Below are 23,592 nucleotides of genomic sequence, written 5' to 3'. Positions count from 1 at the left end.
ACCACGCTGCCCATGCAAGCCTTCATAATCAGTTTGTGACCAGGCAGGCAAGTTCACCCAGCCCAGTTGGTTCCTAGCTTGGGATGTGTCTCTTTCTCATCACTGCAAGAGCTCTATTCACTGCAGCAGAATCTCTCAGCTCAGGTCTACATAACTGTCTTCCTTGGTCTTCCACATTCAGTTTTCCTTCTAGCCACCTGCTCAATGTCCTACTGTATCTGGCTCTTGCACTCCTCCCACACTGCAACATGTTGACTGATTTTTTTCCTGTGTTCTTTTCTTCTTCCGAACCTCCTGCTGCTTTATTTGCTGTACAATGACTGGTCTCCTGACTTGCTACCTACAGAGCCTTCTCTGGTAACCCAGATCATAGCAGCCAGCCCATCACTAAAGCAACAAGGGAATGCTAGGGAGTGAGCATTTATTGTAAAGAGAGCGTGCAAGTGAAAAAGCGGGGGTAGAAAGCCACACTCAAAGTAATGGAGACCTCAGTCCTTGCAGTGAAGAACACCGATGCAACCAGTGAACCAGATTTGAACCAGATTTCCTTCTTTCCTTGATAATTTTCTTTCCTGTTTTTATACAATATATGTGTGCTCTGTAGCTGCTCAGAATGTGGAAATCTGACTGGAAGGAATGTGTGAGTGTGTAAGAGAGAGAGAAAGAGAAAGACACGTATACACGACAGAACAGATTTAACATGAGCCCTGTAGACTGCCAGTGAAGATCAGAGAGAAGTTTGTCCTCTCCTGTGGTTTATAAATGTAGCCTTGTGTGCAAGAGACATACAGGAAGTACACAAAAATGAATTGCTCGGCAGTGATGACAGGAAAACAGCTGGGCTTCTCTGCCTCAGGGCTTGGCTCAGCCAACTCAGAGCACTGGAGCCCAGCCTTCTGCTTGTCCTCTGTTTCAACAAACAGTTTCAATACTACATTTAATAGGATCTCTGGACTGTTACTGTGACCCTAATTGAGGTTATAGTTCAGAGTCTTAATGTGGTAAGTATTCTGGCTGCTGCTCCTGGCACACCCTCTAAGCTGCCAGAGATCAGATTGGCAAAAGTGGATTTTAGTCCACTGGTCCAAGAAATGGCATATTTACCCGCTCCCTGCCAGACAGTTCTGACTGCCAATTGCCCTGCAACCAGTGAGTGGAAGGAAAGTTCATGTTGGCTTTCGCCGTGAGCCAAAGTAGCTTTTCCCAGTCTGTCATCCTGACATTTCAGGTAATGGTTCGTATTGTGCCTGTGTATTACCTGTGGTCAGATCTTGTGTCACAAGAGGGGGGGCGGGCCACGCCAGATAGCCCATGATGCGGAGTTTGAGTAGCTGTGGGAAGCCATAACTGAGCATTCAGTTACTCCAGGCCTCCCCCATGGTCAGAAGGCAGGAGGGGTGACACTCAGCTTTGGCTCAGCTGGGAGGTTGGACCTTGATGGAGGCCGCTGCTTTTCAGCCAGGGGCGTCTTCCATGGGAACAAGAAAGCAGCTGAGAACTCTTCAGTAGAAAGGATGTGTCTGAAGGGAAGCTCAAGCTCAAGAGGGTGAAACAGAGATGTCCTGTGAAGTGCAGGGTGCATTATGATCTAGGCGTTCTTGCTAGGATCAAATGTCTGATAGTGATCTTGTAGCAGCAATTACCCTATATTGAAATGAAAACCAGAGACCATGGAGGTTTCTGGATGTAACATCTTTCTAGCCTGAAAAGCTTCTTTGTATTGCTTCTTTGTTGGAACTATGAACTTGTTCGGGCTTGTTTTGCATTCTAAACTGAAATGTGTTTGGATCTGTGGTTGTAGCTCCTTAACCAGGATCAGTTCTGCTGTATAATGTTCTCTGCTGATTTGTATTGGGACTGTGAAATCTCAAAGCTAATTTAGTGATGCTAGTGCAATAAAAATCTTACTGAAAGCTGAGCCCTCTGTGTTGGGGAGACAGGATTTGGCAGTGATGTGGCTGTGGCTGATGGGGCTGGAGTCTAAAGCAACTGGAGGGCACCAGGTTGAGCAAGGCTGAGCTGCATGTTCACTTGTAGCACCTCTATCCAAACAGGAGCACCAACAAGGCAGCCGACTTAGGAGCTGCATCTTACCCCTTTGTTCTGCCAGAACTTCTCTGTCTTTTCCTTTTCCTTCCGATGTCTTTTCTGTTGACTTCTTTTAGTTTGCAAGCCTAAGGATGGGACCATGCAATGTCTTTTTCTTAAAAGCGTACTGGTGGCAGTTCCTTTGTCAGGCAGCATTTGTTTGAAAAGCTGCTTAATATAGGAGTGGCTATGGGAATTCTTACACTAGCTACATATGACAATGAGACCAAGTTTTCTGAAAGACCAGATTGTCTCATAATTGCTCTGGTGTTCAGACACCCTTCCCTTGGGACCATTGTCATCAGGCGCAGACATTGTCGTCAGATTTGGGTGGGGATGTTGAGATGGCCTGTTCAATTGTTATTCCTGGCCTCTGGAGCTCCTTGTCAAGGGCTTGGCAAATTTGGCTCCTCTGTTCTCCTGCCAAGCAGGGAACAGTGATTTTCTTTAGACAGTCCTGCAGCCTGTAAACTGGTCTGCTGTTGAAGGGATTTTTTAAATGGCTGGTGTTTATCTCTTGGATTTGTTGTGTTTAAATTGTGTTTTTAATTCTGATGTGTTTAAGATGTTAAGTCAGTTGTTGTTATTACTTGCCTCGAATTACTTGCCTCAAAGTAGGATATAAATGAATTAAATAGTCCGGTCACATACTTCAAATATTATTCTTAGGTTTAAGTACATGTATGCATTTAGAAAGCACACATATTGGTTTAGGGAGGCAATCATTCATGTAGTTCTTTTCAGATGTACAGTACAGCTGACTATCTCGGTGGATTATTCAATTGTTTCCTTTGTTCCATTTTTATCTGATCAAAACCATTTTCTTCCTTAAATTTCTTAGATGGTCATGGAACAGGGAGACTGGCTTGTGGGTGGTGATCTGCAAGTCCTTGATCGTATTTATTGGAATGATGGTCTTGATCAGTACCGTCTCACACCTGCTGAGCTAAAGCAGAAGTTCAAAGACATGAATGCTGGTGAGTTCTTGGAATGAAGATGGGCGATATGAATGAGAAATCCCTCTCCTGCTGTCCAGAATCTCACTGTCTTCGCCTCTTCCACCGAAGAGCAGTACACCAGCAGTGGAATTTGATTTTTGTTCTCAACAAAACCACAGTTTCTGTGGTTGTATTCTTAAAATCCAGTACTTGCCAGTGGAGGAGAAATACAGCTGAAATAATTCTCAAGGTTGCTGCTACTCATCATCCTTTCAACAGGCAGGCTTTGCTTCTCCAAAGTCTGATCAGCAGCCATAATAATCTCCAAGCATCTTTCTGATTGTGTGTATCCTTTTATCTTGCCTGGCTGTGGCTGTCTTCGCATTGTAGCCTGTGTTACCTTCAGCCTGCTGGGTGGATCTTGAGGTTTTGTTTATTCTGTTCGCTGCCATTTCCCTGAGTGTGTCCCATTTTCCTTTTGTGAACTGTCCTGAATTTCCTTTAAAAAAGCACAGACAAAGAAATTCCAAGAACTGGTTGTGAGGGAACAAAGCACATGAAGCTCGAGGAATGTCTAGGGTGATGAAAGGTATTTCAGTTTTCTTGAAAAAATCGCTATGGGAATAGTTTTGCTAGCTTTTCAGTATTTGTGAGTACATTTGTTTCCGTTAGTGTTTTGTGTTAGAAAAATAAGTAACAGACCAAGTAGCAAGAGTCTGGCAGCTTATTTGTTTGTTCTGTGCTGCTCTAGTTGAAGGAACAAGAGCAGCCTCCTGCCTGACACTCAAAGACGTGGAGACTGAAATTGGAGCAGAAATATATATATTTATTGAATCGCTTATGGCTTTAGCTGTAAAGTGGTGGATGCATATCTTAATTGGTAGGGTTGAGTTTGAAGGCTGAAACCCTCCCCCCACCCCGAGTTATTTTTGTTTCCTGTAACAGAGAAAGCAGGGAAAGTGAGAGAGAGTTTTCCCTCCAATAACGTGCAGTAGATTTGTCAAAATTCTCAGAAATAGCTTGTATTCAATTGATCACCTAATTAAATTGGCTGGTTTTCCATTGATTAGTCAATAAGAAAGTTTAGTTGCTTGATTTTTAAAATGTTGCCTAAATGTCTTGACTCTTGCAGATATTGAGTTGCTTGTGGAAAAATCAAACATAAAATGAGAAGTTAGTCCTTGTACTTTACTGTAGTTAAAAATAAGGAGTAACTGGCAAAACCAAAAGAACACCTGTGGATACACACTGAACACAAGGAAGTTTTTTCTTCTTCAAGGAATAAAGATCATGTTCTTAGTCCGATGTTTAGCAATTCATGTTTGGAAAGATTTCTGTGTATCGTTAAGCTGGATTGCTGACCAGCTGTAGTTGAGTCGGAAGCTCAGTTTTAAAGATGTTTCTTTAGCCCTGCATTTTTCTCACTCATGCATGTATTCTCTTCCTTATAATGAAAGGGAATGGGGTTTCTTTTCTTTCCTTTCCTTTCTCTGCTTCATCATGTATAGTGGGTGACTTATCAAATGTATCACTGGCAAAAAAAACTCAAAATAGGTTGGGGAGAGGGAAGATATTGCTACTGCTGTAGCTATGGGTGTTCAGTTCTGTCTTTGCCTGCAAAATCTCCCTGTGGGAAAAAAGACTATATTGATTATACAAGCACCTTTCATACATGTAGCACTTGTTCACATTTCATTTACAGCTGTTTCCTAATGCTGACCCATTTAAATCCTTATGTCACAACTCATGCCACACAAGTCATATTAGCAGACAGTATTAAGGCACTGCAGATCAAGTGATGAAAACTGTCAATCCTACAGTGCTGGACTCCATGAAATACCAAATTCTGGGGACAGGGCATTGGCAAAAGGTCATCTTCAGAGAAGGCTCTAGAGACATTAAATGGCGATACTACCTGATCTAGCAGAGCTCATTGCATTATGTTTGTTCTCATCTCTCAAAAGTTTGGCATAGTCCAGTAGACAACCAGTTGATATACATCTGAAGGTATATGAACTCATATCCCCTTCTCCATACACACAAAAATGTCCCAGCTGTGTTGGGGTTCCAGCTTTTCTCCGAATCACGCTTCATGCAGTGTACAGAATATTGCAGACTGTTCATCATTGACTGCCAGAGCATAAATCAGTAATTCTAAACCCTTTGACATCTCTCTCTCTCTCCCCTTTTTGTTTAGATGCCGTCTTTGCTTTCCAGTTGCGCAATCCTGTGCACAATGGGCATGCTTTGCTAATGCAAGATACTCATAAGCAGCTTTTGAGTCGAGGTTACAGACGCCCAGTTCTACTCTTGCATCCTCTTGGTGGTTGGACGAAGGATGATGATGTTCCTCTGATGTGGCGAATGAAGCAACATGCAGCAGTGCTGGAGGAAGGAATACTGGATCCTGAGACCACCGTGGTGGCTATATTTCCTTCTCCCATGATGTATGCTGGACCAACTGAGGTAAGGCAACCTGCCACAGCTTGCCAATTATTTTTATTCATTAGTTCTGTTCATAGGTAGCTTCAACTAATTTCTTGAAGTTGATTGATCAGTAACATCTCCTTCAGTATCAAGTGCCTTGCTACAGAAATATGAAACAGTTTGAGGGCACTCAAGGCTCTTCTCCTGGGTTGATAGAATTTGGCTAGAGGCCTTACAGGAGTGGTCCTTCAGTGCTCTGCTTCAGAAACAGTTCCTTTGCGGTTGAAGCGTCTTATGATGCCATCTCTTCTCCTGTCATGTATTTCAAGGGACTTAACAAAGGCTCTTAGCATATTGAACTATGGCCAAAACTGAAGAGTTGGGATCTCTTCCTCCTGCCAGTCTTTATTCCAATGTTTTTCTTCTTATCCACATGGAGTTGAGACAAGTGTGAGCAAACAACTGAAGAGAAAACATGCTTTTGGCAGCCCCTTGGCTGAGCAAAGGGCATCAAAGCATGTCATGCAGTGCTGTAAACTGGCTCTCTCTCAATATTTGATTTGGAACTCTTGAGTTGCTTAATGATGGGATCTCAGCTGTTACGCTACATTGTTATTCTGTCTCTCTGACTCTCTCTTTGTTTCATTTAGCTTTGGAGTAATTCCATTTAACGTCCTCCTCTGGCTTACTTGTGTAAAGTCCACTTGCCTTCAAGCCATTTATCTTGCTGGGCATGGGGTGGAGACGAATGGGTAAAATACACACAGAAGAAGAAAACCAAGTCTTAATCCACACATTGAACTCAAAGGCGAGCTGCCACTTCTTTGATGATCGTTCTCATCTGTGACCTATCCATGTTATGAAAGCATCTTGCTTTTTGGACTTGCTTGCCTAAGGATGAAGACAGACACACATTAAAGGGAGTATTGTGAACACACTTTGATCTCTCTCTCAAGATTAAGCAACACATTATATTAATTATATTGCGTGTAGCTGACCCTCTCGCTTGCTTTCTTACTCAGGACTAAGTCACATAACCCTTACTCTTGGGATTAGCACACATCTGGAGGGAAGGCATAAACCTTCCCGCCCCAACGTTTGCATCCTGAAGTTCCTCCTCTCAGTGCGTGGCAATTAAAAGATGAAGGAAAAAACTTCCTTTGAATAAAAAAGTTGTTGCTTGGCACCAGAATAGGGGTCAGGCAGACCTCTCTAGGGAGGTACTCCACAATTTGAGACTGCCTCAAAAAAGACCCACTCATAATTAGCCTCCCACCGAAACTCATTGTGTGTGAGCTTTCAGATAATAATTAGGGCATGAGCAGGAATGTATAGGAAGCAAGAGTCTTTAGATACTGTGACCCCAAGCTATAAAAGGCTTCCTCGTTACCAACAGCCTATAATGCATATTCAACAATATAAATCAGGGACAGCCAACTTGTTGCCCTTAGTTGTTTTTGTCTACAACTTCCATCATCCCTTGCCATGAGCAACACTGCTTGGTAAATCTTGTATGCCACTGTGAGAAGATTTTACCCTCAATGGCATCCTAGAATTAATTTTGGATAGATAGTTCAAGTTGCCTACCTCTGCTACAAGCCAGTACTATAGTTCTGATTTGTACAAGCTGTTCTTTCTCATCTATACTGGTATGGAAATGTGAGTGCCTACTTTGTAGAGGGAATCTTATGTACAGCTGAGACAAACTAGCCAACAATGTGAAAAGATTAGTGCAGGTGTCTGTGATCAGAATCCCTGCAGATATTCACAGGAATGGAATAAGACTTCTAATGACAGAATCTTGAAATCTTGCACCAAAACTTTACAATATCATCTCATACATTATACGAAAACATGTTTGTCTCAAATGAATGCCTGAGAGAGTTTGCAAAAATGAAAAGTCAAGGCTTTCTTAAGGATTTTCATAAATGGGCAAGGTAACTCAGTTCTCATTCATTCATTCTCTCAGTGATTGTTCTCCTATAGGGAGAGGTGTACTCACTAGCTGCATGTCCCTTCCTGTTCCCCATCCTCTTTGCCAATCTGAAGGTGACTAGTCCATTAGCCAAAGAAGAAGCAGGGGGTTTGTTCTTCCCTTCCTGCCAAACAGAAGAACACTCTGCTCCTGAGGCTTTTGTGCTGGAACTATAAATGGAGTAGAATGCTCTGGGCTTCTCAAAGGAATGAGAACCACCAGTTGCTATTGAAGGAAGAACACCAGCAAGGGAAGATCAGCCCAATCCAAACTGTGCTTGAAAGACCCACTAACAGTTCACCACCTTCCTCTGGCTTTGCAAAACCTGTCTCTTCCACTTCTTTTTCTCCCACTCCCTTTGGCTTGTGTGTTGTATCCTTGTAAGCTGGTGGCTTATAGCAACATGGCCTCTCTCTCTTTCTTTGAAGCACTCCTGAAAAGGGAGGATAAATTGCAGTAACTACCTGATTAGACACATGTTCTCTGCATGACTTAGAATCCTGATTATTCAGGGCTCCCAATCACGAGGGCAGCAGACTTGCATAGAAAATGCTTCCTTTTTTAGATGTGCAACCACAGCATGTGGATGGTGGGTGTGAAGTCAGCAGGAGTTGCCATGGTAGTGAGGACATAGTGGTAACTGCAGGAGGGGAGAATAAGTAGAGTGTAAATCTTTCCTTAATAGTGTCTTCAATTTGCATCTATGAAACGATGGTATTCTTTCAAAGAACATTGCTAATGCATCTTCTACGGACTTCGTACTTTTAGCTATAAATCTGGCACATAGGCTGATCATACCCCATTTATTTAAGTGGAAATGAATAATGTGCCATATTGCATCTTTTGGCTACTTGCCATATTTTTTGTGGTTTCTGAAAGTTGTACATTACTAAATGAAGTTGCATACGTGGATATGTTTTCCACTTATGGACTTGGAATTTGTATTTGGAGAACATGGAAGCAAGGAGTTGAACAAAATCTATACCCGCCGTCTTCAGTCATGAATACAAATAAAATAAGAAACTTTCCTTAACTTATGCCGTGTTTTCCAATGACCTCAGAAAACCACTTGCCAATAGTGTGTTTTAGCCGACTAATAAAAGACAACTCTTCCTTTAATCATTTTCTGTAGGTCATTTAGAAGACATTGGTACCAGATTTGTTTCTGTAGCACAAATGACTTGCAGAACAATAGACAGCTGCTAAGCCAATATGGTTATCAACTCTCTGAACATGGTTTTTCAGTCAGTAAAGATTTAATAGGCATGTTTTCTAAATCTCAATCTAAACATATTTTTGGAAACCTTTAATATGCATTTTTATGGGGTGTTGTCAAATAAGCTAGGAGATTATGCTTACAGTCCATAGATTGTTACCTGTATGAAAGCAAAGCATATATTTAAAAAGAACAGATGCACTATTTTTTTTTTTGGCTAAAAAACACTGGGGAAGATGAGCGTATAACTCGCTGAAATTTAACTCTGCTTTGCTATTCTTTGAGGTTTTTTTTGGAACTGCACTTTCTTACTTTCTTAATTTTTAATAACTGCAAGATGAAATGCTTGCTTGCCTTGCCTTACAGTGACATGGAGCATATAATTATCCAAATCCACCCAAGATACCAGGAGGTGAAGTGGCATAGCTGTGTATCCCTGTGCAAATAGGTTATACCAATGTAATACATACCCTAAAAGATTGGGATAACAAGGAGAAAACCACATGTTTTTGCAACATACCTCTCTCCATCAGCACCATAATCTGGTGCATGTTACTTTTCTCTGTGGTCAAGGTGAAAATGTTTGCCACTTGTTCACTCTGGCAGCAGCTCCTTTTGCCTCTGACTTTAATATTTACATGCTGGTGTATGGAGAATGTGTGTTTAAACTTTTGTAGTACTTTGGTCATTTTAACTTTCGCTTTTGGAAGTTTTTCAGTGTGGTGGTCTTCTCTGAAGCGTACTGTCTGCCTTACTATGCCATGCATTAATCAAAAGAAGAGCAGAAAGGTACCTTTAGTGAAATTTATAATGATCTGCAGACCTATTATGGGATACTACCAAGTGTGGGCCTTTAAAGCATTGCTGTTCACTTGCTTGTAGTGATTGCCTTTTTTGTGATTGATTATATGCTGCAGTAGCCACTTGTTGCACAGTTTCTGCCTCTTGCAGACTTTGAAAACTATCAGAAATAAAATAGTGGGTGTGGTATACTTTTCTGCAAAAGCATTGGTGAGAATTCTTCTGGCTTTCACACCAGAAATTGGCAACCTTTCACGCTGTGTTTATGATCAAGATCAAAGACTCTGTTTTAGATTACTAGAATACTGCTTGTGAAGGCTGTATACAGATTTTCTTTTTCTGTCTCCTTTTCCCCTGATTTCCCATTTCTTATGACAAATAGGAATAAAATGCTGCCCCTCCATCATTGTTCCAGCTGCCCTCTTCACCAGGCGGATTTCCTGCATTCTCTTCAACTTTTGATACTAACTATGGTTAATGTTATATATGCACCAGAATTAACATAAACCACAATTTTGCACATCTATTTCTAGCCTTGGTCATAAACTAGAGTCTGTTGTATCTTGAAGTAGTGGAGGTGGTGGCATCATTTCAGGATACCAAGGTTTACTGGTACAGCAGCTCTGTGAGATTTATTTACTCTTGTACCCATTGTATAGATAATGATTTGTCCCATGAAGGCTGTGCCAAGTGTGCGTGTGTATACACCATTAGTGTCTTGACATTCTTTTACTCAGCATTCGATGACTTCAGACTAATGTTCACTGCTGATCCAACAGCTCAGTATTGCTGATGCTGCTGGACAATGGCTCCTTGATGGTTTGGGGTGGAGCTTTCCCAGCCCTTGCTGGGAGATGCCAGGAATTAGCCCGTGACCTTTGCATGCCAAGCATGTGCCCCACTTTTGAGCTTCATCCCTTCCTTAAAAGGTTTCCCAGGCAAACGTTTGAAGTGGCTCCTGTTGGTTGTGAAATGCAAAGGACTGTGTGCCCAAGCTGCTTTTTAGGAGTCAATGGGGAAAACCTTGGCTGCATTCTGAGTGCACTCTTGCTGAATCATAGCCATTAACCCACAATTTAAACCCAGCTTGATTAGGATTGTCAGATATTACTCCAGCCAAGCCTTAACTGTGGCTTCTGGCCCATGACTTCATAGTGGTCAAACATCCGAGTCACACACTGTTTGGTTAAAGCCACATTATCCAGTCCATGTAGGAAGAAACAAAGTGCACCCTTGGGAAGATGCTTGATGGAGGAATGCTTGGACTGATAGACATGCTGATTTAGCATCCTGTCACCCAGAAGCCACATAATGTCTGCAGCAGCCTATGTGGTAGGCCATCTGGCAGAAAGCAGAGAATTAGTGGTAACCATTGTGTGTTGCACAGTCCAGATGGCTCACTGAGAGAGAGTTGCACAAACTGCACATACATTTTCTGGCTTTGTGAATGCTGCATCCAGTGCTCTTTCAGCACTCTTCTTGTTTAAACTAAACCAAGCAGCAGGCATTTTAAGAAGTTCTCAACTGGATGTGTAAGTCAAAGGAAAGGGACTCTAATTGTGGGGACTGTGGAAGACATATAAGTCTGAAAACTAGATAAGAACTTTATTATCTATTTCCAACCAGAACTGAACAGCAGTAGGCAACAAAGTAATGGAGCCAAAATACAATGGGGGGATAAATGTATATTATGATATATTATGGATTAGTGCTTTGTACTGTAACTGCACACTCTGTTGGGTATGTTAAGAAAGGCTGAGAAAGTTCCTGTGGTCCCATTGCCAAGAGCCCAACTTCCGATAGTCTACCCTGTTTTGGATGCTGGCTTTACCACTGAATTCCCCTGAAACAGCTGCAAGAGTAAGGCAATTTTTTTAAAGGGGAAGGAGACAATGGACTAGGATTTAAAAAGGACAGGAAAAAATAAAGTAGAATTGAAACATAGTAGTTAAAGACCAAAACAAATTATAGTCAGAATTCTCAAGAGGGCAACTCTTTAGCATATTACTTTGTAAGAAAAAAAAAGAAAAAAGCTATAAACTAACACCCATTGCCTAGCTAATGTAGAATAGTACCCCAGGAATAATGGATCAGACAAGCCTTAGGACAATTTCTTTTTCTGGAGGGAGGCCAAGACCCATGCCAAGGACCTTACTTTTTATTCCCACCCTGGAAAATAAGGTGACAGCTGACAGCCAATCCCAGAGTGGCCTGCCATCTCCCTAGGCATCTTCTCCACAGGCTCTGCCCCACCTGCAGACTTTCAGGCCCTATGGCAGTAAAGCCCTGCCCACTGACCTTGGGAAGCAACTTGCCTCCCCCTAGGAGCCTCCTAGATAAGCCCTAGGAGTAAATCGCTAACTTCCCAGTCTTTCTCACTGGGGCCCAGTCAAGAGAAAACAACAGAAAAGTTGGCTGACTTCACAGTGTGCTGCTAAGTCACCTGCCATAGCTGCTAGGTCACACTTCAGGGAAAGCTTGTATGGAAATAAAAAGGTTAGGGAGATGTCTAAATATCACGGGGGCCTATTTGGTAAAGTGTTCCAGTTGCGGGACTAAATGCTCTAGTACAAGAGCTTCTGAGGTGAATCTCAAGAGTATGTGGTATTCTTAGAAATGCTCCCTCTTCCAAGAGCAGATACTGGGCAGGGGCTTGAAGAGTGAGATGCTCCTTAGGATACAACTAAATCCTGTACTGCTAGTGGGTAAACCATACAATAACACTATCCAGACACAGAAATTGATTTTTTAAAACTACATCTCTTCTTAATGAAATATCTTTTGCTTGTGCTTTTATCTGGGGAAAGGAATTCTTTTATTTCTGAATATCAGAAGTGCTTGCAAGCAAATGGGCAAGGGGGAGAGAAGAACGAATGCTATAAAACTTTCATAAGTGTGTTTTGTTTGCATCTCTTTTATAGTTATTACTGGGAGTGATCTTCTTGGCATCCAGTTTAAAATAAAGAGTTTCTCGTTTAAGACAGTTTTTATTAGTAAAACAAATCACTATGTTAAAAAGGTATGAATTTTGAAATCTCTTGGCTAGATTGAACCAGGCAATTTTTCTTGGGCAGAGATTCTGGAAAAAGTTAGAGGGTCTTACTCCCTCTCTTTCCTCTGTGGCAATAGGGGTGCCTTTGAAACTCAGAGATGAATAAAAAATCTTGAATACTGTTCAATGTCAGTCTCATGGTTCATGCTGCAGTATTTAATTGATAGGTTAGATTAATCAAAAAGGCCTGTTGCTTGGTGCTCTGATTATGCCCTCACCACAGTGGGGAGGCTTGTAACCAGGTGACCTGTGTGCCTGCTCGCTCTCCTGGCCAAGTGCTAACCCTTAATGGGCAACAACAAGGTGCCTGGTCTTCTCGTTTTGGACCAGACATGCCTCAGATAGAAGCTGCCTTCAAATACGGAAAAGTAGCCATCCTTGTTGCCAGACTGTGGTGGCCGTGTTGTCTAGGAGCATGAGATCCTTCATGTTCACACGATCAAAAGTAATGCAAGTTTTTATCCTCCCTCTGGAGTGATAGTCTGTTCAGGCTGTTAGCAGAAGAATCCGACTGTTAACTGATCTGCTCTTTGCAAAGCTGCTCCAGGCTCACTGCTACGGAATACCACCCTTTTTTGCCACCGTGTGTATGCCCAGACCCTGTCCCTTTCATCTACTGTGTGCACGTGCACGAGTGAAGAATAAATAAGCGGATGGCTGTGGTAGCTCTGTTCTTGGTGAGCATCTGACCCTGCAACTTAGTTTAGAGATACAAAATATTTGTATTTTAAAACATTTCGTTTGTGTAGCACTATCCTGCTTTTATGCTTGCTCCTTTTTATTGCTGCTTTGAATTTTGTGTCTCATTTCTCGTTCTAGGTTCAGTGGCACTGCAGGTCGAGAATGGTAGCTGGAGCAAATTTCTACATTGTGGGCCGAGATCCTGCCGGCATGCCTCATCCCGAGACTGGAAAAGATCTCTATGATCCAACCCACGGTGCCAAAGTACTGACTATGGCGCCAGGCCTGATAACGCTGGAAATTGTACCCTTTAGAGTGGCGGCATATAACAAGAAAAAGAAATGCATGGATTACTATGATTCGGATCAGTAAGTTATTTTTCACTTTTAAAAACTGATGAATGTCCCACAACATACTTTGGGGGTGGTGTTTGGGATTTGGTTTTGCATGCCAGCACGTCTCAGCAGACATTACTTTGCTTCCAAGTAAATTCTTGCTTCTCAGGGCCAGTGTTCAGCTCATTTTTGTCTGATTTGTGAACCCACACTCCCTGGTCTCACCATTAGTAATTTTCAGCTGCTTGTACCTTCTGACCTCAGTGCCAAAACAACAAATTGGCTATCACTGCTCTGAAGCTTTTGTCTCTCTGGGTGGCCTTGGAATGGAGCCAAAACGTGCTCCTGTATTGATACTATAAAATATTGCTACTCATGATACCACAGAGTATGTTGCAATTTTTGCTTTAAGTCTCTTCATTTGAGAGTTTGCATGCTACATTTGATACTGTTGTATAACTTGACACGTTTCTAGATGTGTGTTTACATTATTGTATAATTACAGAAATTTCTCCATCTGTGATAAGTATATATTTGTCTGAATCCCTTCTGGATATGTCATTAATCCTGTATTTGACAAATGCCCACTTTGCTGCTATTTGTATGTGGCATCTTTTATAAGAATGGCATATTTTTGTGCATGGAATGTGTAAGTAGAGCACCCTTTCATTGATTTCAGGGAGTGGTGCAGTATTTTGTGAACACTTATTTTGCATTTGGTAAGCATACTGCCTTTTAATACTCTGCAGTGCAGCACAGTTTCACAACTGGAAAAGGGGATGATTTTATATGTGTTGCTTTTTATGTACAGTGTAGAAGAAAATATATTTTCTAGTAGTACAAGTTACAGTGTCACTGAGCAAATCTAGCTATATTGTGCATTTTCAGAAGTCAAGCAAGATCCATCTGGCTAGTACCTGGATTGGCAATTATTTTACATGCTACTTTGAGTTATATGAAAGAATTAACAGTGTAAATGTAATAATAAATTAATAGTCCCTATGCTGATTCTGTGGTTTGACATGCTTTAGGCAAATGATCATCCCAGTCTCATCTTGGTACTTAACCCTGGACTGGGTCTTAGATAAGTAGCTGACAAATCTATTTGTTCCCCTTTAGCTTTTTCACTTTCCAACTCATATGAACATTTACCCATATTGCTTTTATTGTGCTTTTAAATTCTCCTTCTTTAAAAATATATTTTAATTTATGTTAATTATATTTTCTATGTCACACAAGGTTTAAAACAGGGGTCCCCAACCTTTTTGGACCCATGGGCACATCTGGGAATTTGAGAAACATCTGTGGTCACCACCACAAAATGCTTAATAAGTGGATCTGTTGTATCTGTGGATCTTATTGAGCAATAACTATTGCTTTGTGTCTACTGGAACCTGCAACACTATAGGGGGTACAATACGGCTCTTGCTTCTTTTTGCAGTGTGGTGAAAACCAGCCTTGTAGATTCCATTGCAAAGCTCGCAGAGCACGGCCGTTCACAGGGAAAAGGAATTGGCAATAATGCATTCAGTAATAATGTTACAAAAACGGCATACATGACCGCTCGTAGCTCTTACCTTCTAGAATGTGTGGCTTGCTTTTCTAAAAGAGAGAGGGAAGTCTTTTGAGTTTCAGTTCTCAAAAGCTTTTACATTTAGCTTCTCAAATGGAAGGAAATCACTTAGGTTATGCTCAACAGTAGATTAAGCTTTGTGGTTAGCAAGCCAGAAATTTGTATTCAAGAAGCACAGCTGCTAATTAAGTGCATATGAAAATTGCAAAATGATTGAATAACAGAAATCATGCTAGGAAGATTGAATAATCACTGATTTTTATCATTTCATATTTGACTAATTAAGTACTCCCACAGGCAAAGATTAAAGTCGTGCTAGTTACTTTTGAAATGGGCTGATTGACTTGTTGAAGGTACCGTTGATAAAAAACAGCATTTGAGCCCTGGGTGGCTTGTAAGCTTCATGCTGTGTAAGAAGAAAGCAGAAGGATCTTTCTAATACTGGAGCAATGCATTGTTTAAAGGCCTCACAAGCTCTCAATAGTAATGAACATTTTTTTTTTATATAGTCTTGTTTAGAGCAAAACACAAAATGCTTAAATGTGAAAAAGCCCATCTTATTTCAATTCTTTCTCTGAAGAAGTAGCCATCCCAATAAATCCAGAACTCTGAAAAATCACTAAACTTTAACTTGGCTGAATAAAAATTATCACTTACAAAATGCCAAACTTTTACTAAATTTGTATAGTGATTACAGAACAATGCAAATATGGCCTTGCTGACTAGCTTACAATCCAGTAGATACGATGAGGAGGAAAAAAAGAATGGGAAGAAGAGAAGGAAGAAGAAAGAAAGCAAATTCAGATGTCAGTTTTTAAAGTTATGGAAATTACTACTGAGGAGACAGTTCTGGAAGAGGAGGAACTTTAATGCTCTTTAGTTCCAGCTGACCTGATGGAATGGGCTTTGCCTCTGTCAAATATGGATACTTATGAAAATATAATTAGAAAGATGGATACTCAAATTATTAAACAAGGGACCATTGATTTACCTGCAGTTTCTTGGATCATGAAAGAGGGACAATGCTTAATATCTAACTTGTACTTAAGTACAGATACAAGGTATAAAGCAGAAACCTTGTACAGTGCATAGCACATCCATTTAAAATGCAAACTATTTTTGGTAAATATAGAGATAATAAGGAAAATATTTGGCCCCTATTTTCATAAATATTCTAGGTAAAACTGGGAATTTATGAGAGGGTATACTGGTCTTTTCTTCTTCCAGAAAGAGTCCTTACTTTTATTTTGGAAAAAGTGAAACTTTGGATTTAGCCAATTGATCATAACTGATGCAAAATATATTTGGAGCTTGTCTTTAAGAAGATGATATGAGTTGTTTGGCTTAGTTTAAATGATTAGGAGGAGAAAAACAAAGAGTTCACTGGGCTGGTTTTTGCTACTGCAGCTTAACATAACCATCCTTCTAGAATTTATTTTAGAAGCATTTTGTCATGAAGCACGGACATGCTGCAAGTTCAGTTTGCACATAGAGCATGTCTCTCTGGTCTGGAAATGTAGAAAAATTACCTTTGTGTCTAAATAAACCACCGTGTGCACTGGCCTTTTCCACTATGAGGCCTAGTGGCAGAAAAGTATTTTTCTGATCAAAATCTTCCAAGTGTTCCTTAATTAATTAGGCTGTAGATGTGTTTACTATAGCTGAGTTGGAAGGAAGATGGCTGGCAACATGTGAAAGAGAGCTGTCACTTTTTGTGGTGTCTGTAGCATGCAGCACAGATGTCGGGTGAATCGTTGTCAGAAAAAGGTGCTGAGGGAGCTGTACTTTAAATTCCCCTTCAGAGGAAAGGCTTGCAAGCTGCCCAGACTTCACACACAGGGATTGGTGCTCTGGGGGAATGTATGGCTTTAATTGGTCTGCTTTTTTCTTTTAATCAGAATGTCAGACCAGAAAAACTCGCAGGCTTTTGTTGTCCCATTTTCCCTTGCCAGATTTCCCATGCTCAGATTTTCTCCATAAATATGGGTATCATCACTTTGAGGAACCCTTGATTGAATGAAGTACAAGTTGAATGGTGTATTGCCTGTAGAGATAATATTAGCCTTGTTCATGCAGGGCTGGGAGGCAGAGATACAACAGAGCAAGGATGAGTAACAAGTTAGGGTTCGAGTGAACTGATCATTCTTTCTTCAAAACATTGGAGGCTGCCCTATACTGAATCGGGCCATTGGTCGTCCTAGCCTGCTGTTGGCACTCCAGACTATGAAATTTCAGACATGGCTTTTTCTCTCCTTATTGAGAAAGGCCAAGCACCAACCTGATTGCAAAACATCTGCTCTACCGCAGAGTTTTAACCCCTGACCATCTGAATCTGAAAGAAGTTATACACATTTAGGTGTATAACTGAAAAATTTCTTAAGCTATAACCAAAAATACCCAAAACTTTTCTTAAGCCTATGTGCAAGGAATGCATGCAAAGAGATACATTCTTTGGTCCTGGATTGCTATTTAAACCATTGGTTAGCCTGTTCCTAGATTTTATATGTGGCATTTTGCCAAGTGTTCATGGAAACGATCTAGACTACTGAACTTTATTTTAAATGTACATTGAGAGTGCTATAGAAGTATTGGCAATGTTAATGAAATTGAAATGCTCGCACATGCACACACAAACACACAAAATTGGCCATGCATCACAATGATTAAAGATGAAAGACCATCTGGGTCACTTAAACAGATTTGTATATTGCCATCTGAGGTGTATAGCATCGCAAGGGAAAGTTGGGCAAGTCAACCATATTGTTTAGGTTGTTCAAAACAATGTGTAAGTTTTTATTTGGAAGTCCTCTGTAAAAGTTAGCCACATGGTGTTGCTGAGAATAATTATTATTAAGAATGAAAATGAATGTGGAAAAGATGCTCAGAAATCCCTTTGAATGAGTTTTGATAGCTGATGTCTCCCTATGCATTAGCAAATGCATTTGAAAATCCAAAATTTTACACCTCTTATTGACTACCATGGCAAATAAAAAGCAGGTTTAGCTTTTTTTCCCTCTTCATGTGTATGAAGTGTATTCCCTCCCTTCGGAGGGAATTATGCCTACCTAATTTCAGAAACAAGTGCAGCAGGTTTTGCTTTATTCACTTTAATAGATTAATTTTCTAGTAGGGGAACTGCCAATAACTTTTTACTTCTTGGCAGAATTGGATTGAATTCTAATAATCTTTTTTGACAGGGTCAAGCCCACCAAATATCAGATTAATGGCAGCAGGAGCTTTCCATACTTAAGGACATCCAAAAAGGATGTGCTTTTCCCCATAGGTGAAACATTCTTCTGAAAATGACGCATGCCCCAGAGGTGGCCCAAAGTAAGAGAGCTGCAGAATTTCAAATGGGTAGTTACTGGGGTTTATAGAGAGGGGGAGTCATCTGTCAGTGACTGTCAAAACACAGATCACAAAGGCCAGCTTTCATGATTTTGGAAAAAGAAGACTTAAAATTGGTGTGTGGGGAGATGCCAGGAATCTTGATTATGGCAGGGAAGACACCAAGCCAGTGCCAACCACTCCCAAGTGCTGCTTGGAAACATGTAGGTCAGTTGCCTCTGGTGGTGACTAGGGAAAGCTCAGTCAATGTGGCAAGGGTTTTTGCTACTTTTGCTGAGCAACTCATTGGTTGTTGGGCCTTGGCCATGGGATTGGTTATTCAGGTTCAGATGACATGACTTTCCTTCTGAGAGGAGGGTGCTTGCAAGAAAGTGCAAGAAACTGACCAAAAGACTCTGCTTGGCTTGGCCTTTGGGCAAATCACTAGTATAGACTGTCCTAGAAAAGTTACTGGTAGAATATATAAGGAGCAGGTAGCTGGTGATTGAAGGACCTTTGCCTGAGATCTTGGAGATCCACTGCTTATTAGAGTGGACAATATCACATGAGAAAGAGAATAGTCTGACCCAATATGAGGCAGCATCCTGCTTTCTAATGACAAATGGTGATTATGTGTGTGTACTGGCGATCCCAGCTCAAATGCTATAGCCAAGGACTTTTATGTTATCTTGCATAGTTCTCCTTGTTGAAAGTGGCAGACATGTTTTACTGCAAACCCTGAAGTAGGAAACATATGTGCAAGTCATCTGAAAGAAATTACCCATTGGAGTTGATCCAGTAAGTGGTATTAGGTGTTTAGGTTCTTGAGTTCTACAGAACTCTTCACAAGCAAAGTGAAAAGCTAGCTCATCCTCCAGCTGTGTATGGAGCATATTTAATTAGAAATTCAAATATGTTGTTCCACGTTGGATAATGATCTAATCCAAAAAACATTAAGCACATGATACCATTCATCGGTACAGATGTATAGGATATAGGCAGTGCCCAAAAACTCAAATGACTCTATTTAGTCCATCTGGATTTTACAGATAAAAAATAATATTCCTGGTACTGGTTGGGACTTCTCAAAATTGGCTTAAAATAGGGTCTTGTTCAAATTTCTAAAGTGGAATAAGAATGCCATTATTCCCCATGGTGAACTCTGCAGAATTGTGACCGCCTGTTTATGACTTGTTCTTTATACCTTGTTTGCCATTTCAGAGGCTCTAAAACTGATCTGTACTTTTGCCGTTAATCTGAAAATGTGTTTGTCTTCAAATACTCTAATGATACCAATGATAGCAGCCAGATAGTAAATAATTGTTTTTGGTGTATACAAAATTTAATAATGTCAATATTAACAGTATTGTGTACTGCTTGATTCATTTTTAGGGGTTTTATTTGGGCAGAGGGGAGCATTAATTTGCACTATTCAGTGCTGACTCAGATCTTCCATGAAGCTGCTTTTTATGTTTCCTATTCTAGCTTTACTCTCCTCCCCTTCACATTAAGACATATTTTGAAGAGCTGGATAAGTGAAAATAAATTATTCCTTATTAATATGTATTAGACTCCCTTTTGGCTGTTTCTGAAAGGATGCAGCAAAAACAACTGATAGCAGTTTTTTAAAGGTTTCTGTAATGCAACTTGGCTCAAACCAAGCTATATAGCTATTTTACTTTGAAAATGAAATAACAACAAAAGAAAGGGGGGGCATGAAAATGGGAGGGGAGGGAGAAACAATGTACAGCATATTTATTTACTTAAAACATTTATAAGCTGTCCTTCACTATCGCATCTCAGGACGGCTTACAAGATTAAAACAATCAATAAAACAAGCATATCCATTTGCAATAATAATTTACAACATCATTGATGAATGAAAGGAAAGGAATTAAGGAAGATAATTGCAGGGAAGGAGGTTAACATCTATTAAAACTGATACATTAATATAAGCAGCCTATATGTCTAAATCTATGTTGTAAGCCGCCCCGAGGCTTCGGCGAATGGGGCGGCATAAAAATGTTTTAATAAAAATAAATAAATAAATAAATAAGTATTCATGCAAAATTGCTGACTGTACAAGCTATGGTCAATTATGGCAAGCCCAGTTAGATCTTCAGATCATTGCATGATAGGTAGTAGACTTAAAATATGTGTGTCTTTGCAATGGTAATGGCTTTTTAACAAACCTCTAAAGGTCCCAAATCAAGCTGTGTATAATTTTCCCAACAGCAGCTTAGCTGGTTTTCTGGGATTGGACCCAGAAATGAACTGGTAGCACAGAAGTTTCTGAACAGATTAAATAGGACCGTGCCATCCTGAACCTGTTATCAGCCAAGCATCACCATCATATGTGCTATCTTAATTTCTTCAAGACCACAGCTAAACACTTCCATTGGATAGAGGCAAATCTACAATCACAATTACAATAATGCAAGATAGATTTGAGTACAGGATAACAGTGCTGGACATTGCAAATTCATATTCTGAAAAACAATCAAGTGTTATATGACCAGTCTGTTGCATATACTGTAAAAAGACTGCAGTTCTTTATTTGCTAAATGTAGTATAATATTCAGGCAAACAATGCATTGTCCACATATGCATTTGTCTTTAGTTGTTCCCTCTCTCTTCAAGCCATATCCATCTGAAGTCAGCAACTGGCTTTTATTTTAAACAAAGCAGCAGAGAATGAGTAAGAAAGAGATGTTGTAAGCTGAATAAATAGAGTTAACAAATGTGGTGCATTTTATTTTTGGATAAATCACAGGTACTTTGGAGTGGTAAAGGGCGCTTGTTGCTCTGCATCCTTACTCTTGGAGTTAGACTGGAAGGGAAGCAAATAAAATATGCTAAGTTGATTATGCAGTATCTGCCTCTCCTGCTTATACTTGGCAACTTGTATACCAGCAGCAGAAAGACCATTGGTCAGAGACAGAACACCTGCTCAGTCCCTGGCTAGGAAATGATCCTGCCTGAAATGCTGAGGAGCTTCTATCTGGCAGCATCAGTAGTGCTAGGCTAGATGGTCTGACTTAGTAGAAGGCAATTATCCTATTCCTATGAAACACAAGATGCTAATAGTTATACTGAACTCCATTTTCTGCATACCATCCCTTATGGTAGCCAGCATGGCACCATCCAGGCACAAGATGGTTCAGAGGGAACTTCAGAGTTTGTACAAGTACATACAATGTTTTTGGGAAAAAACACAGGTGGAGGTAACCACTACTGTCCACTCCCTTTTGGAATACAGGATGACTGTTAGAGGCACAGGAGGCCAGGAGGTGGGGCTGGCGCATTAAACGGAAGTGTTCTACATGGCTACATGTGGCATATCCCATTCATCTTGGCATGATTTTTCTACTTGTGTGGCTGTGTGCATAGCCAATTCCACAGAGCCTGTTCTGCTCAGCAGGTGCCCTTTCAGAGCACCATGCTTTATTTTTACATAGAAGTAAATTTTCACTGAAACTGTTCTTTTCTCTTTCAGCCATGAAGATTTTGAATTCATTTCAGGAACTCGTATGCGCAGGCTGGCTCGAGAAGGGCAGAATCCTCCTGAAGGTTTCATGGCTCCTAAAGCATGGACTGTGCTGACAGAGTATTACAAATCCTTGGAAAAAGCTTAGACTGCTTATTAACTTCAGCTCGATCTTTGACGCTTGATTTATTAACAAGAAGGGGGACCACACAGTCACTGTTTGGCACTGCTTTGTGTAGTGTCTATTGGGAACCTTTTCCCTAAAATAAAATCCTTTTCTCCTTAACTTAGCATCATTCTCTGCCTGTCTTATGGGTTCTATTACATATTGGCCCTAGCAAACTCCTGGTTTTAATGTTTTCCCTTTTATTACAATTAATATTCTTGCAGTAAAAATTTTAAATCTAACCTTTTTAATATTCTTTTTATGTTTCTTTGCGCTGTAGTTTTCTGTGTTGCTGCAGTTTTTCTTCCTTTCACATAATATAATGTAGCTCTCTCCTCTCCTCTCCTCTCCTCTCCTCTCCTCGTTTCCAAGATAAATATGGCAGTCTTGATTTATATGAACTAGAAATAGGTGCTAAATTTAATACATTTTTAAGAGGTACTACACTTGTACTTTCTGTTAGTGGTCTATTACGTTCTTGTACGAAATCTCCAAATCAGACTTCCATATACTACAAATTAAACTTTCTTTAAGGAATGCATGTTTCATTTATCTAGTCTCTTTGGAATATACAAGAAAATAGTGGTTTTCAGGTTATTGTGGACTGTGATGATTGGTTACAGGGCTGCTCAGCAAAAATGGCAGAAACACCTGTGTTTGCTTTAGTGATCTTGCCCTTATTCCAGTTCCAAAAAGGCACTTTGAAACGGAGATCATTTTATTTGACTGGAACATCAAAAATCAGAACATCACATTGGGGTCATAATTTCTGATGATTATTTTTGTCAGCCTTTTGCATGTGTGCTTTTATGGCTTTCTAATATATCTAGTCTTGTCTGGTAAGTGCCATTGTATATTTCAGTTGTCAGATGGAGCAGAGATGTGTAATGTGTAATGGTTGCCCAGAGAGCATGATGCTAACAGGCAGCTTTTAAACAAATCCAGTAAGTAAGTAAGTAAATAAATGAGGACTAGCCAGCATACTGGACAATTAACAAGAGAAGACTGCCCTCAGTTTGACAGACAAAAAGAGAAGATCCAATTGCCAAGGCGGAGCTAAGGCCTCCTCCCGGCTGGCATACTAATCGCCTTTGCCTTGCTCCCCTTCCTTATTGTTGGTGCTTCTGAACTGCATGACAAGGGCCCTGCTTTCTTTTACTGTTGTTTCTTCCCTGGCCCTTTGTAGTTGTGTGCAAAGCAGTCTATATGAAACCTCATTCTGTCAGACTCCAGCTACTCCCCTGTGAATGGTGCCAGACAGTAATGGACTAGATTTGTCAGTAGCCTGACTCTCTCTAAAGCAATTTCATATATTTATACGAACTTCTTAAGATACTTTAGCCCTTAAAAAGGGTTTCTCAGTGCAGAATGATGGCAAACTATAGTAAATATATCACTGGGCACTTAATTCCAGCAATTGAAAACCTACCTTTTCCAATTGAAAACCCACAGCATGTTTGGATGTTATATCTCAAGAGAAAAAGTGACTTTTGTTTTTAGTTTCTGCATTACTTCTGCATTGCATA

General features: G+C 40.4%; 1 protein-coding gene across 1 annotated transcript in view; it reads left to right on the top strand.

The window, feature by feature from the left end:
• Window positions 1–22,603, top strand: part of PAPSS1 (3'-phosphoadenosine 5'-phosphosulfate synthase 1) — a 52,570-nt gene extending 29,967 nt beyond the window's left edge. Inside the window, exons 9-12 of the mRNA XM_044429220.1 lie at window positions 2,930–3,065; window positions 5,224–5,492; window positions 13,317–13,546; window positions 21,910–22,603. Of these exons, the coding sequence (XP_044285155.1) occupies window positions 2,930–3,065; window positions 5,224–5,492; window positions 13,317–13,546; window positions 21,910–22,048 (774 nt within the window). The 3' untranslated portion in view covers window positions 22,049–22,603. The remainder of the gene's footprint in view (window positions 1–2,929; window positions 3,066–5,223; window positions 5,493–13,316; window positions 13,547–21,909) is intronic.
• Window positions 22,604–23,592: the final 989 nt, after the last annotated feature.

The sequence above is a fragment of the Varanus komodoensis genome, unplaced genomic scaffold (assembly GCF_004798865.1).
Source record: "Varanus komodoensis strain SLA01 unplaced genomic scaffold, ASM479886v1 scaffold2, whole genome shotgun sequence".
In the NCBI taxonomy this organism is placed as follows: Eukaryota; Metazoa; Chordata; class Lepidosauria; order Squamata; family Varanidae; genus Varanus; species Varanus komodoensis.
This window is presented reverse-complemented; position numbering and strand designations above follow the sequence as displayed.